Source organism: Phacochoerus africanus, chromosome 9, assembly GCF_016906955.1.
Source record: "Phacochoerus africanus isolate WHEZ1 chromosome 9, ROS_Pafr_v1, whole genome shotgun sequence".
NCBI lineage: Eukaryota > Metazoa > Chordata > Mammalia > Artiodactyla > Suidae > Phacochoerus > Phacochoerus africanus.
Genome location: NC_062552.1, coordinates 62347075 through 62365421, shown reverse-complemented (window position 1 = coordinate 62365421; position 18347 = coordinate 62347075). Strand labels below are relative to the sequence as shown.

The 18347-nt window shown below is 37.1% G+C and overlaps 1 protein-coding gene across 1 annotated transcript in view; it reads right to left on the bottom strand.

Annotated features, from left to right (window-relative positions):
- Positions 1 to 18347, bottom strand: part of SEC23A (SEC23 homolog A, COPII coat complex component) — a 70880-nt gene that overhangs the window by 40463 nt on the left and 12070 nt on the right. Inside the window, exons 7-10 of the mRNA XM_047795527.1 lie at positions 17229 to 17373; positions 5986 to 6144; positions 4263 to 4378; positions 1195 to 1318 (exon numbers count right to left, since the gene is read on the bottom strand). Coding sequence (XP_047651483.1) covers positions 1195 to 1318; positions 4263 to 4378; positions 5986 to 6144; positions 17229 to 17373 — 544 coding nt within the window. The remainder of the gene's footprint in view (positions 1 to 1194; positions 1319 to 4262; positions 4379 to 5985; positions 6145 to 17228; positions 17374 to 18347) is intronic.

Genomic DNA, 18347 nt, shown 5'->3' with positions numbered 1-18347 from the left:
TAATTTCAATATTGCTATGTCAAGGAATAGAAATGCCTGAGAAGAAGAAAGAAAGGAGAATGGCCAGTGGGTTGGGCTGTCAGAACACACACATTAAGTTCACCATCTTAAATGGGGGCAGTTCATGGTGACCCAAAACAATTATAATAGTTAACATCAAAGACCACTGACCGGGAGTTCCTGTCATGGCTCATCAGTAACGAACCCAACTGGTATCCCTAAGGATGCAGGTTTGATCCCTGGCCTCACTCAGTGGGTTAAGGATCCAGCATTGCCGTGAGCTTTGGCATAGGTCGCAGACAGACCTCAGATCTGGCATGGCTGTGGCCAACAGCTGTAGCTCTGATTTGACCCCAAGCCTGGGAACTTCCATATGCCACACCTGGGGCCCTAAAAAGTAAATTTAAAATTAAAAAAAAAAAAAGACCACAGATCACAGATCACCTTAACAAATATAAAAATATAATAAGAATGAAAAAGCCTGAAATATTATGAGAACTATCAAATGTGGCACAGAGACATGAATTGAGCAAATGCTGGTGAAAAAAAAACAGCACCAAAAGACATGCTCCACACAGGATTGTTACAAATCTTCAATTTATAAAATACACAGTATCTGTGAAGCACAACAAAATAAGGTATGTCTATACTTAAAAAGTTTAACCCAGGAGTTCCCATCATGGCTCAGCAGAAAGGAATCTGACTACTGTCTATGAGGATGCAGGTTTGATCCCCAGCCTCACTCAGTGGGTTAAGGATTCAGCATTGCTATGAGCTGTGATGTAGGTCACAGACTAGGTTAAGATGTGGCACTGCTGTGGTTGTGGCACAGGCCGGCAGCTACAGCTCCATTTCAACTCCTAGCCTGGAAACCTCCATATGCCACAGGTGCCACCTTAAAAAGACAAAAAAAAAAAAAGTTAAACCCTATACAAAAAAAAAACAGAGTTAAAGGAAATTTTACCTATACAATTTCTTATTTAACATTTAGAAATGTTCCAGTAAAATTTCATTGTACATTTAATGATGACACCTTTTTCTGGTGAACAAAATCTCTAACTTCGGTTTCAATATAAAATAACCACTATTTTTAAAGAATATATTGAATTTGATTGATGATATTTTAAAATCAGGGTCAAGCCTACAAATCTCTCTCTTGTTAACATATGACACATGTCATGTTTTGGTTCTTACCTTTATTTCCAATGTACCACCAAAGCCCATTTTAAACTGTCCATGCATATCTTTGGTAAAAACTCTTTGAAAAGTTTGTTTGAATAAGGAAGTGTTGAAAGAGTCGCCCATTACCATGTATCCTCTGCATGGAAAGAAAAAATAATGTGACACAGCATTAGGTCCAGGTGTTAAAACCAGAAAAGTAAATTATTTCTCAACAGACCAACAATTTTAAAGATATTTCCCAAAATGTGCAATATTAATATTCAGTTTAAAAACTCCCACAAGGTCCTACTGTATAACACAGGGAACTATAGTCAATATCCTGTGATAAACAATGTGGACAAGAATATGAAAAAGAATATATATATGTCTAGCTGAGTCACTTTGCCCATACAGCAGAAATTAACACAACATTGTAAATCAACTTTACTTCAAGAAAATTAAAAAAAAAAAGAACAACTCAAATATATGAAAACACCCCCAACCTCACAAATAATCTCAATCCTGAGGGTACCTGAGTGCCCCTAACACTTGTATTTGTTCTCAGTAACTTTTTTAAAATCTTTTTTTAAGTAGATAATACATCCACACATTACAAAATTCAAAAAGTATAAAGGGGTACACAAAAACAAATGTGTCTCTCCCACCCTAGTCACCCAGTTCTCCCTACTGGTGAAGACAGATGACAATTCATGTCATGCATTCTCATTTTTATAAACAAGCATCTCCATGTGTATGCGTATATATGCATATACTGTGTGTGTAACAGTGAATGAGAACAGAGGGACATTTGGGGAGCATTTTCACTTTGTGCACTTAAGCATGTACCCTTATAAAATTTTTTTAAGATTTAAAAAACATTAACTGTCAAATAAAAACTACTCTGAGATAACATTTCTATACTAATATATCAGCAAATCAGACAACTATTCCACTGATGAGGCTGTGGAAAAACAAGCACTCTCATAATTGCTGATGGGAATGGTGCAACACCAATGCCAGAGAACTTGACCATATCTAACAAAATTACATATGTATTTTCTCTTTAATCCTGTCACCCCACTATTAGGAATTTATCCCAAAGATAATCTGGCAAACAAAAACAAAAAACAAAATATAGGCATAAGTCTATTAACTGAAGTACTACTGATAACAGTAAAAGACTGGAAACAATCCAGATAACTAGCTATTAGATTATTTCAATAAAATATGGTACATCCACACAATAGAGTAATAAACAGTTGATCCTTGTACAACACGGGTTTTGAACCACTTATGCATGGTTTGTCCACTTATGTGTGGATTTTTTCACTAGTATATATTACAGAACTACACTACTCACAGATGACTGAGTCTGAGGACGTAGAGCTGCAAATATGGAAGAACCACAGATAACAAAGGGCCCACTGTAATTATACTCAGATTTTCCACTACACAAAAGGCCAGTTCTCCTAATCCCTGCATTGTTCAAGGAACAACTGTACTGCTTCAGCCCCATTTCTAGGATGTAAGTAAAAAATGCATAGTAGGGGAAAGTATGTAAAACAGTCTTTTCTACTGTTTAAATTAAAGATGGAATAAATAACCTATAAACTCACATGCATACAAACATCTATATGTATTTGCTCACATTTTTAAAATATTTTAAGAAGTTTTTAAACAATAAAATGATCAAAAATTAGACAAAAGAACAAAACTGATATGGCATAATTAATCAATGGTAAATTTTATTTTTGATACTGTAAAGTCCTAATTTATGTTATCTCTGATGCTATTATAGATTGTATGTTGTTAAATTTTCTTTCCTCTTTACAGTTGACCTTTGAACAATGAGGGGTTTGGGGCACTGACCCTTAGGCACAGTCGAAAACCTGTGTAGAACTACAGTCAGCCCCCTGTAACCACTGCTCCACAACCTTGGATTCAACTAGCTGTATATTATGTAGTACTGTAGTATGTGCTTATTATCTGCAGTCGGATTCTTAACCCACTGTACCACAGAGGGAACTTCTCATTTTATTGCTTTTAAAAAAAATCAATATTCTGACAACTCCCACATTTATATCTCCAGATATAAATCCAGACCTATCTTCTGCATTCTAGGTTCTAATATTCAACTGCCTACTCAACCTCTCCTCATGGACTAAACATCTACTGGCATCTTAAATCAAACATGTTCAGAACTGAACTCCTCATCTTCTCCCCAAATATTCTTCCTCCCAGTCTTACCCATTTCAATAAAGGGCAACTCAATCCTTCCAGCAGACTACTTTGGTTTTCTCAAACACCAGATGTAACATATCAGCAAATCCTCTACCTTTAAATATATCCAAAATCCAACCACTTCTCACCCACCTATGATGCCGCCACTGAAGACAAATGAAGTCAAATGATCCTTTTAAAACATTAAGTCAGATCATGTCACTCCTCTCCCCAAACTCTCCAATGACATCCCATCTCACTCAAAGTAAAATCTAACAAGTTATGAAGAACTTATTCAACCTGATAAAGGCATCTACAAAAATCCACAGCTAACATCATACTGCATGGTTAAAGACAAAATGGTCCCCCTATGATCAGTCTACAAACCTACAGAGACAGAACATAGGTTAGTGGTTGTCTAGGCTAAAAGGGGAGGGAGGAAGGAGGAATAGGAAGAGACTACCAATGAATACAGAGTTTCTTGCTGGGATAACAGAGATGTTCCAAAATTAAATTATGGCATGATGGTTAGAATATACTAAAAACATTAAATTATAAGCTTTAAATGGCTAAATTTTATGGTATGTGAATTATATCTCAAAAAAAGCTACTAAAATGGAATTCCCTGGTGCCTTAGTGATTAAGGATTCATCATTGTCACTGCTGTGGCTTGGGTTTGATCCCTGGCCCAGGAACTTCTGCAAGCCAATGAGAATGGCCAAAAAAAGAAAAAGAAAAAGAAAAAAAAAACTGTTAACAGCTGTTGTCCTGGAGTGGCACAATGATGACTTTTTTTCCCCAAAACTGTCATTATTGGTTTACATTTATAAACTGTCATTATTAGTCTAAATTGCAAACCTCGTAAAAATTTAAATACATACCCAGTAAGGTTAGGACAGCATTTCATCTCCAGGAGACCTGTCTGATCTAATGCACATGCATAGATATCAATAACATGACCAGTCGTAGCAGCTCGATTAGCCAATGCTTCAAAATGCTACAACAAATTTTTCAAAATTAAACCAAAGTAACACGTATACTTAATCATCCTATAAATCTTTTGCCATTTATAGATCAAAATGATCCAAGAAATACTAAAAGAATAATCCATAACAATTTAAATGTGACTTGTTCTAATTTAATTTTTATAATGTCTTATAAAATTATGCAATAGGTTCTAATAAGCCTAACACTTTCATATTCTTTTCTATAAAGACATTCTTTCTAAATAAATTCCTAAATTAAGCTAGCCTTGAAAAAAGGCATAATAAACATCTTTCTCTTCATATATAAACATGGTAGAGGAACAACAAAAGAACTCTTTTTCATAGCTAAATCCATACCCAAGTAACATAAAAAATAAAGAGACTTGGGATTCCCATTGTGGCTCAGTAGTAACAAACCCTACAAGTATCCATGAGGATGTGGGTTTGATGCCTAGCCTCCTCACTCAGTGGGTTAAGGATCCAGCATTGCCGTGAGCTGTGGTTTAGGTCCCAGACACAGTTTGGATCCTGTGTTGCTGTGGCTGTGGTGTAGGCCAGCAGCTACAGCTCCAATTTGACCCCTAGCTTGGGAACTTCCGCATGCCAAAGGTGCAGCCCTAAAAGTCAAAAAAGAAAAAAAAAAAATGCAGAGACAATAACAAGAGCATTAAGATAAACAAATATAAAATTTTTTTGAAGCTCTAAGAAAACTTTCAAGTTCAAAAAGGAAATTAGGTGGCAGGAAAAAAGCATCTGTTAATAGTGACAAAAATTATTACAATTATTACCTGCTATTAATTATACCTTAAAAATATAATAAACAGCTCCGACTGGACCCCTAGACTGGGAACCTCCATATGCCGCGGGAGCAGCCCTAGAAAAGACAAAAAAAAAAAAAAAAAAGGAGTCAAGAATCAACTGTAGTGAAAATGTACTGACAAATACAGACGAAACTGAAGTTACATGAACAGAAAACAACTCATGAGAAAATGATGGACTATTCAAACTATGAACAATATATACATGTAAAGGACAGGCTCTTGGAAAAGGAAAATTGAAAAATTCAGGAAATTCTTGCTGATGGGAAAGACATACTTTTGGTTTTTGTTTTTGTTGGGTTTTTTTTTCCGCTTTTTAGGACCACACCTGTGGCATACAGAAGTTCCCAGGCTAGGAGTCAAATCAGAGCTACAGCTGCCAGCCTACACCACATCCACAGCAAAGCAGGATCTGAACTGCATCTGCAACCTATACCACAGCTCACGGCAATGCCAGATCCTTAACCCACTGAGCGAAGCCATGGATCCTCATGGATAGCAGTCAGATTCATTTCCACTGCACCACAACAGGAATACTCAAGACATTCTTTCAATATAGAAAAGGCACATTTCTCTCTGGAGGAGTTTTTAAAGAAGTATCTATTGGTGCCCACTGTTAAGTTTTTAAATATTTAAAACCAGAGAAGTTACAACAAATTATCAAGAAAAAAAAAAAAAAGATCTTTTCTCTAATCCTACATAGCAGTTGAAGGATCATTTTATCATAAAGTATTTGTACTCTTCCTTTCCACTAAAGGAATTTCTCTAATTAAGCAAAAAGACTTAAAAACAAAACTTACCTTAGTTCCCTTTTTAACATATTTGGCATTGTCTTTTTCAATGTCATGCCATGATCTTATAGGTGTCTTCAGTTCATCTCCAACCACCATTCCAGGACCCTGAGTGGCTGGACCACCAATGAACATCATGATACGAGCACCAGTGTTGGGAAAAGTGCACTATCAGAAAAAAAGTAACTCATCAGAGGAGTTTAAAGGAAAACATATGGATATACATTTCTTTGCTTTCTTCTTTTTTTTTTGGTTTTTAGGGCCACACCCACCACATATGAAGCTCCCAGGTTTCATATCATATCAGTCATATCAGAGCTAGAGCTGCTGGCCTATGCCACAGCCATAGCAACAAGGGATCCAAGCTGCATCTGCAACCTATACCACAGCTAACAGCAACGCCAGATCCTTAACCCATAGTGTAAGGACAGGGATCGAACCCCCATCCTCATGGATCCTAGGTGGGTTCATTACCATCGAGCCACGACAGGAACTCCCTAGATATACATTTCTTAGAGAGAATTTTGATATATTCTTCCTAGCAATTAGAAAAGCATACATTTTCCAAGAAATAAAATAATCAAATGTTTAAAACAAAATTTAAAAACAAGATGCTTAAATATCTTTCTTCTGAAATCCTATTCTTATAGCAATACCTTCCTAATTTTAAAATAATCTATAAACTTGATCCCTATAAACAAGGATGGTCCTCTTGCTTAACCAGTACTAGACAGGGAAGAGAGAGAAAGAAGAAAAGAAGGCATCTTCTTCTATTTTGCTGTTGTTATTTTGTTTCCTACACTTCAAACATGCACAGGGAGTTCCTGCTGTGGCACAGTGAGTTAATGATCCAGCTTGTCTCTGTGGCATTGCCAGTTCGATCCCTGGCCTGGTGCAATGGGTTAAGAATCCAGCATGGCCACAGTTGCAGCATAGGCCACAGATGCAGCTCAGATTTGATTTCTGGCCTGGGAACTTCCATATGCAGCAGGTGCAGCCAAGAAAGGAAAACAAACACATGCACAATGTATATTTCTAGTTCAAGTCGATGGACTGAGTACTCCAATCTACCTCCCCTTCTTACCAAGATGCCAGTGAAATAAACAAATATATTGTTTAAAAAATAAATAAGAGTAGTCTAGAAATTCTGAGGAATCCAAATAACAGACTTTAAGGGAATGACAAAAGAATATTTTTAAAATCCCAGACACCAAAAGTAAGCCTAATCTTCCCAAGGGAATATTTTAAAAGCTCTATATTCAGCATCAAAAAAAACACAAAAAGCACAGTATTATAAAACTACAGAAATCAACACAGTGTGGTACTAGTACAAAAACAGACATAATGGAACAGAATGGAACAGAAGAGTGAACCCAGAAATAAACCTAGACACCTACAGTCAACTAATCTTTGACAAAGGAGGCAAGAATGTAAAATGGGAAAAGGACAACCTCTTCAGCAAGTGGTGCTGGGAAAACTGGACAGCTGAATGCAAATCAATGAAACTAGAACACACCCTCACACCCTGCATCAAAATAAACTCAAAATGGCTTAAAGACTTAAACATAACACAAGACATCATCAAACTCCTAGAAGAGAACATAGGCAAAAAACTCTCTGACATCAACTGTACAAATATTTTCTTAGATCAGTCTCCCAAAGCATTAGAAATAAAAACAAAACAAAAAAAAGGACCTAATCAAACTGACAAGCATTTGCACAGCAAAGGAAACCATTAAAAAAAAAAGACAACCTACAGAATGGGAGAAAATAGTTGCAAACAATGTAAGTGACAAGGGCTTAATCTCCAAAATATACAAACAACTCATACAACTCAACAGCAAAAAAGCAAACAACCCAAATGAAAAATGGGCAGAAGACCTGAACAGACATTTTTCCAAAGAAGACATACAGGTGGCCAACAGGCACATGAAAAATGCTCAACATCACCAATTATTAGAGAATGCAAATCAAAACTACTGAGGTACCACCTCACACAAGTCTGAATGGCTGTCATTAATTAGTCTACAAATAACAAATGCTGGAGAAGATATAGAGAAAAGATGGGGTTTTGGTGGGAATGTAAATTGGTTAAACCACTACGGAAAACAGTATAGAGTAACCTCAGAAAACTTTTTAAAGTATAGAACTACCATATGATCCAGAAATCCTACTCCTGGGCATATATCTAGAAAAAAAATTTTCATTCAAAAAGATACATGCCACCCCTATGTTCACTGCAACTCTATTCACAATAGCCAAGACATAGAAACAATCTAAATGGCCACTGCAGATGAATAGATTAAGAAGATGTGGTACATATATATATAATGGACTATTACTCAACCATAAAAAAGACAAATTAATGCCATTTGCAGCAACATGGATGAAGCTAAAGATTCTCATACTAAGTGAAGTAAGCCAGAAAGAAAAAGATAAATACTATATGATATCACTTATTTGTGGAAAAAGATAACATGGAACATGGATGAAACTAAAGATTCTCATACTAAGCGAAGTAAGCCAGAAAGAAAAAGATAAATACCATATGATATCACTTATTTGTGGAAAAAGATAACATGGAACATGGATGCAACATGGATGAAACTAAAGATTCTCATACTAAGCGAAGTAAGCCAGAAAGAAAAAGATAAATACCATATGATATCACTTATTTGTGGAATCTAAAATATGGAACAGATGATCCTACGTAAAAAAAACAGACACAGATCATGGCCAAGGAGAGCAGACTTAGGGTTCCCAAGGGGAAAGGGAGAGGGAGTGGGATTGGGATGGGCATTTTGGTGCTTTGGGGGATGCAAACTGCTATATTTGGAATGGATGGGCAATGGGGCCCTACTGTACAGCACAGGGAAATATGTGTGATTGGGTCAATTTGCTGCAAAACAGAACTTGAAGAAACACTGTAAATCAACCATAATTTAAAAAAAAAAAATGACGTGATACATATACACAAATGAATACTACTCAGCCATAAAAAAGAACAAAATAATGCCACTTGCAGCAACACGGATGGAAATAGAGATTCTTATACTAAGTGAAGTAAGTCAGAAAGAGAAAGACAAATACCATATGATATCATTTATTTGTGGAATCTAATATATGGCACAAATGAACCTACCTACAGACCAGAAACAAACTCATGGACACAGAGAACATAGAGACAAACTCATAGAAACAAACTCAGGACATAAAGAACAGACTTTGGTTGCCAAGAGGGAGGGAGTGGGATGGACTTGGAGTCTGGGATTATTAAATGCAAACTATTGCAATGAGGTCCTGCTGTACAGCACAGGGAACTATATCCAATCATTTATGATGGAACTTGATGAAAGATAATATGAGAAAAAGAATGTGTGTGTGTGTATATACATAGATATATATATATTCTGGGTCTCTTGGCTATACAGCAAAAACTGGCACAACATTATAAATCAACTATAATTTTAAAAATTAAAAAATAAAAACATTCAGTGGGAAAAATAAGTTTCCTAAAAAGGACTGAGACTATATCAAATGATCATTGGGAGTTCCTGTTGCGGCTCAGCAGTAACAAACAAGACTAGTATCCATGAGGATTCAGGTTCAATCCTTGGCCCCACTCAGTGGGTTAATGATCCAGTGTTGCCGTGAGCTGCAGTGCAGGTTGCAGACATGGCTTGGATCTGGCATTGCTGTGGCTGCAGCATAGGCCAGCAGCTGCAGCTCATATTTGACCCCTAACTTGGGAACCTCCATATGCTGCGGGTGCAGCCCTAAAAAACAACAAAAAAAGATTATCATCAATAAACCATCTGTTAGAATACTAGTGAGGAATGACTCAAAGATCCTATTGAAGATTATTTTGAACCTACAATTCTACAACCACCTGAAGTACAAATGAAGTGAGAGGGAAAAATTATTTTTAATTGTAGATATGCAAAAACTCAGAAAATTTATAAAAACTAAAAAACCAAAATGAGTACAATTCAAAAGAAATAAAGCTCCAGAAAAAATGTGAAGGATTCATAAGACTTTGACACATGAAAGATTCCCTATTAAGCTTCAAAACTGCAGTGACAAAGGATTATATCTCCTTTTCTATTTGTTCCACAAATAATAATATTTATATATCATGAACAAAATACTATTATTTGTCATTTCTATAAAGCAGTTATTGGACAAAAACACAGAGTGCATTTTCAAACTATATTATAGCTTCAAAATGTAAATGATACAAACTTCGATAATTTTAACAATTTTGTGATTGGAGTTCCCTAATGTCACAGCAGGTTAAGGATCTAGCACTGTCACTGCTGTGGCTCAGGTTGCTGCTGTGGCACAGGTTTAATCCCTGGCCTGGAAACTTCCACCTGCTGACCAAAAAAAAAAAAAAAGTCATGTAATTAACAAATCTGGGCAAGAGCAAGGAATACTGCCTTTTACTTTTTGTTTTCATACATCCTTGCATATTGTTTGAATGTCTTCATCAAGAATACTTATTACTTCTGTAACTTTCTTAGACTACACTAATAAACAAATAAAAATACTCTTTTCAGAGTTCCCGTCATGGCTCATTGGGTAACAAATCTGACTAGCATCTAAGACGACGCAGGTTCAATCCCTAGCCTCACTTAGTGGGTTAAGGATCCGGCATTGCCGTGAGATGTGGTGTAGGTGGCAGACGTGGCTCAGATCTGGTGTTGCTGGGGCTGTGGCATAGGCCAGTGGCTACAAATCCAATTCGACCTCTAGTCTGGGAATCTCCATACGCCACAGATGTGGCCCTCAAAAGACAAAAGGCAAAAAAAAAAATACTTTTCATTGTGGGTATGTGAAGTAACAGCAGTCATGTAAAACCACAGATGTGGCCCTCAAAAGGCAAAAAAAAAAATACTTTTCATTGTGGGTATGTGAAGTAACAGCAGTCATGTAAAGCCAAAACATCAGTAAAGTACAAGAACAAATAAAACTATACAAAACACACACCTTCATAACCAGAACATAAAAAAACACTCAACCTTCAAATTACTTATAAGTAAAAAAATAAACACTAAGTCCCAGTGAGCTATCTCTCATGCAAGTCTTCACACAGAGTAAGGGCAGTTTGGGGCAAAGTACATGGAAGAACAAAGGAAACCAGCAGCCAGAAGAAAACTGCCAGATTCAAAAGAAAACTTATTAAGGGGCATTGAATAAAAGCAAGAAAATAACCAAGGGCATGAAAATGAAGTAAGTATACAAGATAAAAGTGGTTGAAATGGAAAACAAGCAAAGATCCAATATATGTATAATTGAAGTTCTTTCAGAAGATAAACCAAACAATGATTGAAAATACTTAAAACTATAATTGCACAGTTCCCACTGTGGCTCAGCAGATTACAAACCCAACTAGTATCCCTGAGTTCCCTTAGTGGGTTAAGGATCTGGCATTGCCATGAGCTGTGGCATAGGTCAGAGATGCAGCTCAGATCCCGTGTTGCTGTGGCTGTGGCGTAGGCCAGCAACTGCAGCTCCAATTCAACCCCTAGCCTGGGCACTTCTATGTGCTGCAGGTGCAGCCCTAAAAAGCAGGAAAAAAAACACCATAGTGCAAGAAAATTCTATAGAAATAAAAGATTTGAATATACATACAGAAAAGGATCACCAGGCACTAGAGAAAATTAACCCATAAGACATACTATTAATATGATAAGATTATAAAGATACCTTCTTCAAGACTTCTAAGCAAAATGATCACACAATTTACATGGGCAAGAGAATTAGATTGGCATGACTCTTCTCAAAAACAACATCAAAGCAAGAAACAAGGGAGCATCATTTTCAAAAAACTACATGAAAGAAAATGAGAACCAAGACTTTTTATAGCCAACCAAGCTGTTCCTCAAATATAAAAAAGGCCATAGAAGAAGTTTAAACATTCCACAGCTTTAGGAAATTCTGTAACCACAAGTCTTAAGAAATTACTGGAGACAAATTTCACCCAACAAAGAGACTGAGTGGGAATGACACTACTCTAAGTATATCATTTTGTACAACTCTGATTTGGGATGATGTTAATGTTTCACTACACATATAAACACATGCAAAACAAGAATGCGATGTTTAATGAAGAAATGCACAGAACATACAGCAAATTAATAACATAACCACATCAAGAGGGAGGAGGGTGTTGATAACTAATTCACTTTCCATATTTTGTCCTATATATCCTCAGAATGCTAAATATTTAACTCTGTCTCCTAGGCTTCTTTTTCATAGAGGTCTGAGCTAGAAATTCTAAAACTATTCTATCTATATTCTAGAACTGAGTGAGTAAGTAAATATATTTTTGAATAATGGGAGACAGCTTTTTTTTTTTTTTTTGGTTTTTAGGGCCACACCTGCAGCATATGGAAGTCCCCAGGTTAAGGGTCAAATCAGAGCTGTAGCTGCCGGCCTACCCCACAGCCACAACAATGCCAGATCTGAGCCATGACTGCAACCTACACTACAGCTCACGGCAACTCCAGATCCTTCACCCACTGAGTAAGGCCAGGGATCGAACCTGCGTCCTCATGGACACTAGTCAGGGTTTGTTAAACACTGAGCCAAGATGGGAACTCCAGGAGCCAGCTTCTCCTAGTCGGAGAAAGGAGTTACAAATATAGAGAGTGGGAAGAATAGAATAAGCCCTTTGATACTGAACTGAAATTAGAAATATATGAAAGAACTCTTCAGTTTGTTTGTGGGGGTTTTTTTGGTTGTTTGTTTGTTTGTTTTGGCCACACCTGCAGCATGCAGAAGTTCCCAGGGCAGGGACTGAACCTGCTCCACAGCTGCAATGCAAAACACAGCAGTGACTATACCAGGTTCTTAACCCTTGTGCCACCCAAGAACTCCAAGCTCTTGGTTTTTAATATGCATAGTGTTTTGTGATTTTAATAGAGACAGACATAGATGTATGCAGGGATGCATAGATATATGTGTACATATGCACACATACATATTTAATTATATGAGTATGTGTGTATACATACATTTATAAAACATACATACACATACATATGCTCATGCACCTATTTCTTAGTTCCATCCACTAGGACCTACAAGCAATGACATTCCAGTAGCAGCGAACACATGAAGCATCTAGATCTGCCTGGTGGAGCCAAGGCTAAAAAGAACCAAGGCTCTAAATGGCTTATTTCAGGTCCAGGGCAGGGAACATGTAAGATGAGCCTTGAACATCTTATTGTAATAGAAAGCGAGGAAATGTTCAATGATGGGCATATATAAAAAGGACCCAGGAGTCAGGCTGAAGGGGTTCCCACTGGGACAGTCTGAGTATCAAAATAAATAATAATAGCAAAAGGATGTAATCCACTGGATGAAATAAGAATCCACACTGATATAAATAAAATACATAAATGGGGAAGAATGGAAAGTTCTTTGTCAAGGAGAAAGCCAACTAACACATGGAGAAGAAATGATGGAATTAGAAAGTCACTACTTAGCGCCCATAACAACAGTAATTGATCAGGCAAAAATCATGCATGGATGCTAAAACTATTGAGTAGAAGTTTGATGAGTACACAAAGTATCTCCCCATAAGATGCTTAAAATTACAATGGGTGGAGTTCCTGTTGTGGCTCAGCAGTAGTGAACCGAACCAGTATCCATGAGGAGGCAGGTTCAATATATGGCCTCACTCAGTGGGTTAAGGATCCAACGTTGCCGTGGGCTGTGGTCTAGGTTGCAGACGTGGCTTGTATCCTGTGTTGATGTTGCTGTGGTGTATGCCAGCAGCTGTAGCTCCGATTGGACCCCTAGCCTGGGAACTTTCACATGCCACAGGTATGGCTCTAAAAAGACAAAAGAAAAAAATTACAATGGCAAAAATGTAATTTAACAGTGATGAAACCTGGTAGAAACCCCCTTAACGATGTCATCAAAACTAAGTAACATTAGCACTAATAAAAACAAGTCAACATCATGGGCTTCCTGATATGTTGCACTAAGCAGAACACAAATCAATTTTTATAATATTCCTGCCAAAATGTATAACCTCAATCTGCTCCTGAGGAAAGATGAGGTAAACCCAAGTTGAGAATCATTCTACAAAATAACTAGCTTATAGTCTTAAAATGTATTAATGTCCTGAAACACAAAGAAAAACTGAGGAACTATTCCAGATTAAAGGACACTAAAGAGACATGACAACTGAATGCAATAAAGAGTATTATTAGGATAACTGGTAAAATCTGAATAAAATTTAAAGATTATAAAATAGTGTTACACCAATGTTAACTTCATGATTTTGTTAACTGAAGTGCAGTTACACAAAGGAATGTTTTTATGTAATTAAGAAATGCACATTGAGAGTTCCCTGGTGGCTCAGCAGGTTAAGGATCCAGTATTGTCACTCTTGTGGCTCATATCACTGCTGTGGCTCAGGTTCAATCCCTGGCAGAACTTCCACATACCACAGGTGCAGCCAAAGGAAAAAAGAAAGAAAGAATTATTAGAGAAATACATATCAAAACTATAATGAGGTACCACTTCACACCACTCAGAACAGCCATCATTAGTTAGTCTACAAATAACAAATGCTGGAGATAGTGTGGAGAAAAGGGAACCCTCCTACACTCTTGGTGGGAATGTAAACTGGTACGACTACTATGGAAAACAGTATGGAGGTACCTCAGAAAACTAAATATAGAACTACCATATGATCTAGCAATCCCACCCCTGAGCATATAACCGGATAAAACTTTCATTCAAAAATATAACTGCACCCCTATGTTCATAACAGCACTATTCACAATAGCCAAGACATGGGGAAACAACCTAAATATGCACCAACAGTAAATCAATTAAGATGTGGTATCTATACACAATGGAATACTACTCAGCCACAAAAAAGAACAAAATAATGCCATCTGCAGCAACATGGATGGAACCAGAGACTCTCATACTGAGTGAAGTAGGTCAAAAAGAGAAAGACAAATACCAAATGATATCACTTATATCTGGAATCTAATATATAGCACAAATGAACCTATCTATAGAACAGAAACAAACTCATAAACTTGGAGAAGAGACTTGTGGTTGCCAAGGGAGAGCAAGAGGGGGTGGGAGTGGGATGGACTGGGAGTTTGGGGTTAGTAGATGCAAACTATTGCATATGGAGTGGATAAGCAACAGGATCATGCTGTATAACATGGGGAACTATATCTAATCACTTGTGATGGAATTGTTGGAGGATGATGTAAAAAAAGAATGTATATAAATGTATAACTGGGTCACTTTACAACAGAACCGACAGAACATTGTAAATTAAATAGAAAGAAAGAAAGAAATTGCACATTAAAGTACTTAGAAATAAAGGGACATCATGTTTGCAACTGACTTTCAAATGTTTTTTAAAATGTGTATGCGATACACAGATATACATATATATCTATATTTATATAGAGAGAATGCTAACTACATAAATATCCAAAGAGAGGAGGATAAAGCAAATGCAATAAAATGTTAACACTTGAGAAATATGGATGAAAGGTACAAAGGAATTCTTTGAACCATTCTTGTAACTTTCTTATATGTTTGGAATTATGTCAAAGTAAAAAGTTAAAAGAATAAATTATGACAGTAATAATAATTTACTGTATAAAACAGGAAACCACAAGTCCACAGTGCTATTAATAAATAAAGTCTGATGAAGAAAGGGTTATTTGGGAGTTCCCGTTGTGATGCAGCAGAAACAAACCCAACTGGTATCCATGAGGACACAGATTCAATCCTTGGCTCGTTCAGTGAGTTAAGGACCCAGCATTTCCTGAGCTGTGGTGTAGGTCACAGACGTAGCTTGGATCTGGCATTGCTGTGCTGTGGCAAAGGCCAGCAGCTACAGCTCTGATTTGATCCCTAGCCTGGGAACCTCCATATGCCATGGGTGTGGCCCTAAAAAGCCAAAAAAAAAAAAAGAAAAAAAAGGGATATATGCCTCATCATCTAATATTTATTACAAAGGGAATAAAACTAATTTTACAGTGGAGACACCTGGCAGACACAGCTTAATGAATGATCAAGGAGATTTATCGTCAATAATAGGGCAAATGTAACTCATATGCCACCTGATAGGATACAATAAGAACACAACAATACTTCTGTGATATTCCTGCCAATGATGCAAGACCTCAATCTAATGATGAGGTTAAGTCAAGACAAAGCTAACTTGAGAGACATTCTATATAGCAGCCTGATTCTTCCAAAGTACAAAGGTCATGGAAGTTAAGGAAAGGCTGACTATACTTCAGCAGTACCAGACTGAAAGAGACTAAATATACACAACCACTACATGCATGCCTCTGAATTAAATCTTTTTAGTAAAATAAATTATTGAAATAATCAGCAAAACTTAAATGATATCTGAGAGTTAGATGGTAGTAATACCTCAGTGTCATTTACTGTATAATATATCAGTGTATGTATTATATACTTCGAATCTGATTTTGGGGGGGGGGCACCTGCAGCATATGGAAATTCCCGGGCTAGGGTTGAATCAGAGCTACAGCTGCTGGCCTACACCACAGCCACAGCATCACAGGACTCAAGCTGCCTCTGTGACCTACACCACACCTCACAGCAACACCAGATCCTTGACCCACTGAATGAGGCCAGGGATCGAACCCGCATCCTCATGGATCCTAGTCAGGTTCGTTAACCACTGAGCCATGAAGGGAACTCCTCAAATCTGATTTTAAAAGTTGTAGCGGGGTTATGTGAGACTATCCTGGTTTATAGGAAATACAACTAAAGTATTCAAAGAGTTGAGAACATCATGTCAGAAACTTAATATGAAATAGGAAAAAAAGTCCTTTGCAACTTCTCTATTAATTTAACAACATTTAAAAATTTTTGTTTGTTTGTTTGTCTGTCTTTTCCAGGGCCGCACCCACAACATTTTAAATTTTAAAAAACATATTTTAAACAACTTTTTTCTAGTTATAAAGCTAAGATATGTCTAAGTATAAAATTTTCAAATTCTATTTAAAAGTAAAATTCTCCTTATTCCACCACTGTTAACATTTGGGTAAATATCCTTCCAGAAGTCTCTCTGTACACAAAAAGACATACCACAGATCAAACTTTAAATAAATCACATACATACTGTCCTATGACCTGATTTTTCCACTCAACATTATCTTGTGCATATCATTCCATATACACACATACACATTTATATTCCAAAACAAAGCTATTGTCACTACCTCGAGTAGTCCTACAGCTATGGAAAGTGCCACCCCAGAGGAACGCAAGGGTCTCTTTCCCTGTGGTACAGGCCACGGGTCTCGCTGTAGTTCTCCCAGAAGATCTGTAAGATTCATGTCTATTTTCTGTACTGGCTGCAAGAACCTGCAAAGCAAAATTAAATAAAAAGTCATTTATAAGTGGATGAAGGTTTAAGAAATAAGTTACCCACGTTCTTAAAAATAGGGAGAAATAACTTGGATACATGGCAGACCAACAGTTCTCAAACTTTTGTATATATCAGAATCAGCAGTTGAGCTTGTTTTCACACAGGCTGCTGGTTCCAGAGCTTTGTTTCAGCAGGTCAGGGGTGGTGACCAAGAAGTTGCAATTCAAATAAGTTTCCAGGTAATGCTGTCAATTGATGAGGAACCATGCTGTGAGTATAACTATGATAAATGAAACACCCAAATCAAGCATTACTTCAGGACTGCATTTTTCATTTACCAATCTAGTAACTTTTAAGGCTACTGAATTAATTATGAGAAGACACATTAACTCAATTTTAGTAATACTACCTCTAATTGGTAAATTAAGTAGAAAAAGCTACCTACGGAGTTCCCGTCGTGGCGCAATGGTTAACCAAACCGACTAGGAACCATGAGGTTGCAGGTTCGATCCCTGGCCTTGCTCAGTGGGCCGATGATCCAGCGTTGCTGTGAGCTGTGGTGTGGGTTGCAGACGCGGCTCAGATCTGGCGTTGCTGTGGCTCTGGTGTAGGCCGGCGGCTACAGCTCCGATTTGACCCCTAGCCTGGGAACCTCCATATGCGGTGGGAGTGGCCCTAGAAAAGACAAAAAAAAAAGAATTAAAAAAAAAAAGCTACCTATAAGGCTAAGAAAGCAAAAAGAAAAGCTTTTAGGGCCATATTTTTGCTTGGCTCCCCTCAACCACAAAAGTTTAGAAAATTAGCAATATATCAAAATTAAAGTAATTCCTTTAATCATGAGAAACTGTAATCATGAGAAACTAACCATTCCAGTGAAGTGCTTTTACCTCAACTCTTTGAAAAGTACCTAATGCAATATTTGCATTCCCAAGAACATTTAACAATATACAATCAATGAATGCCTACGTTC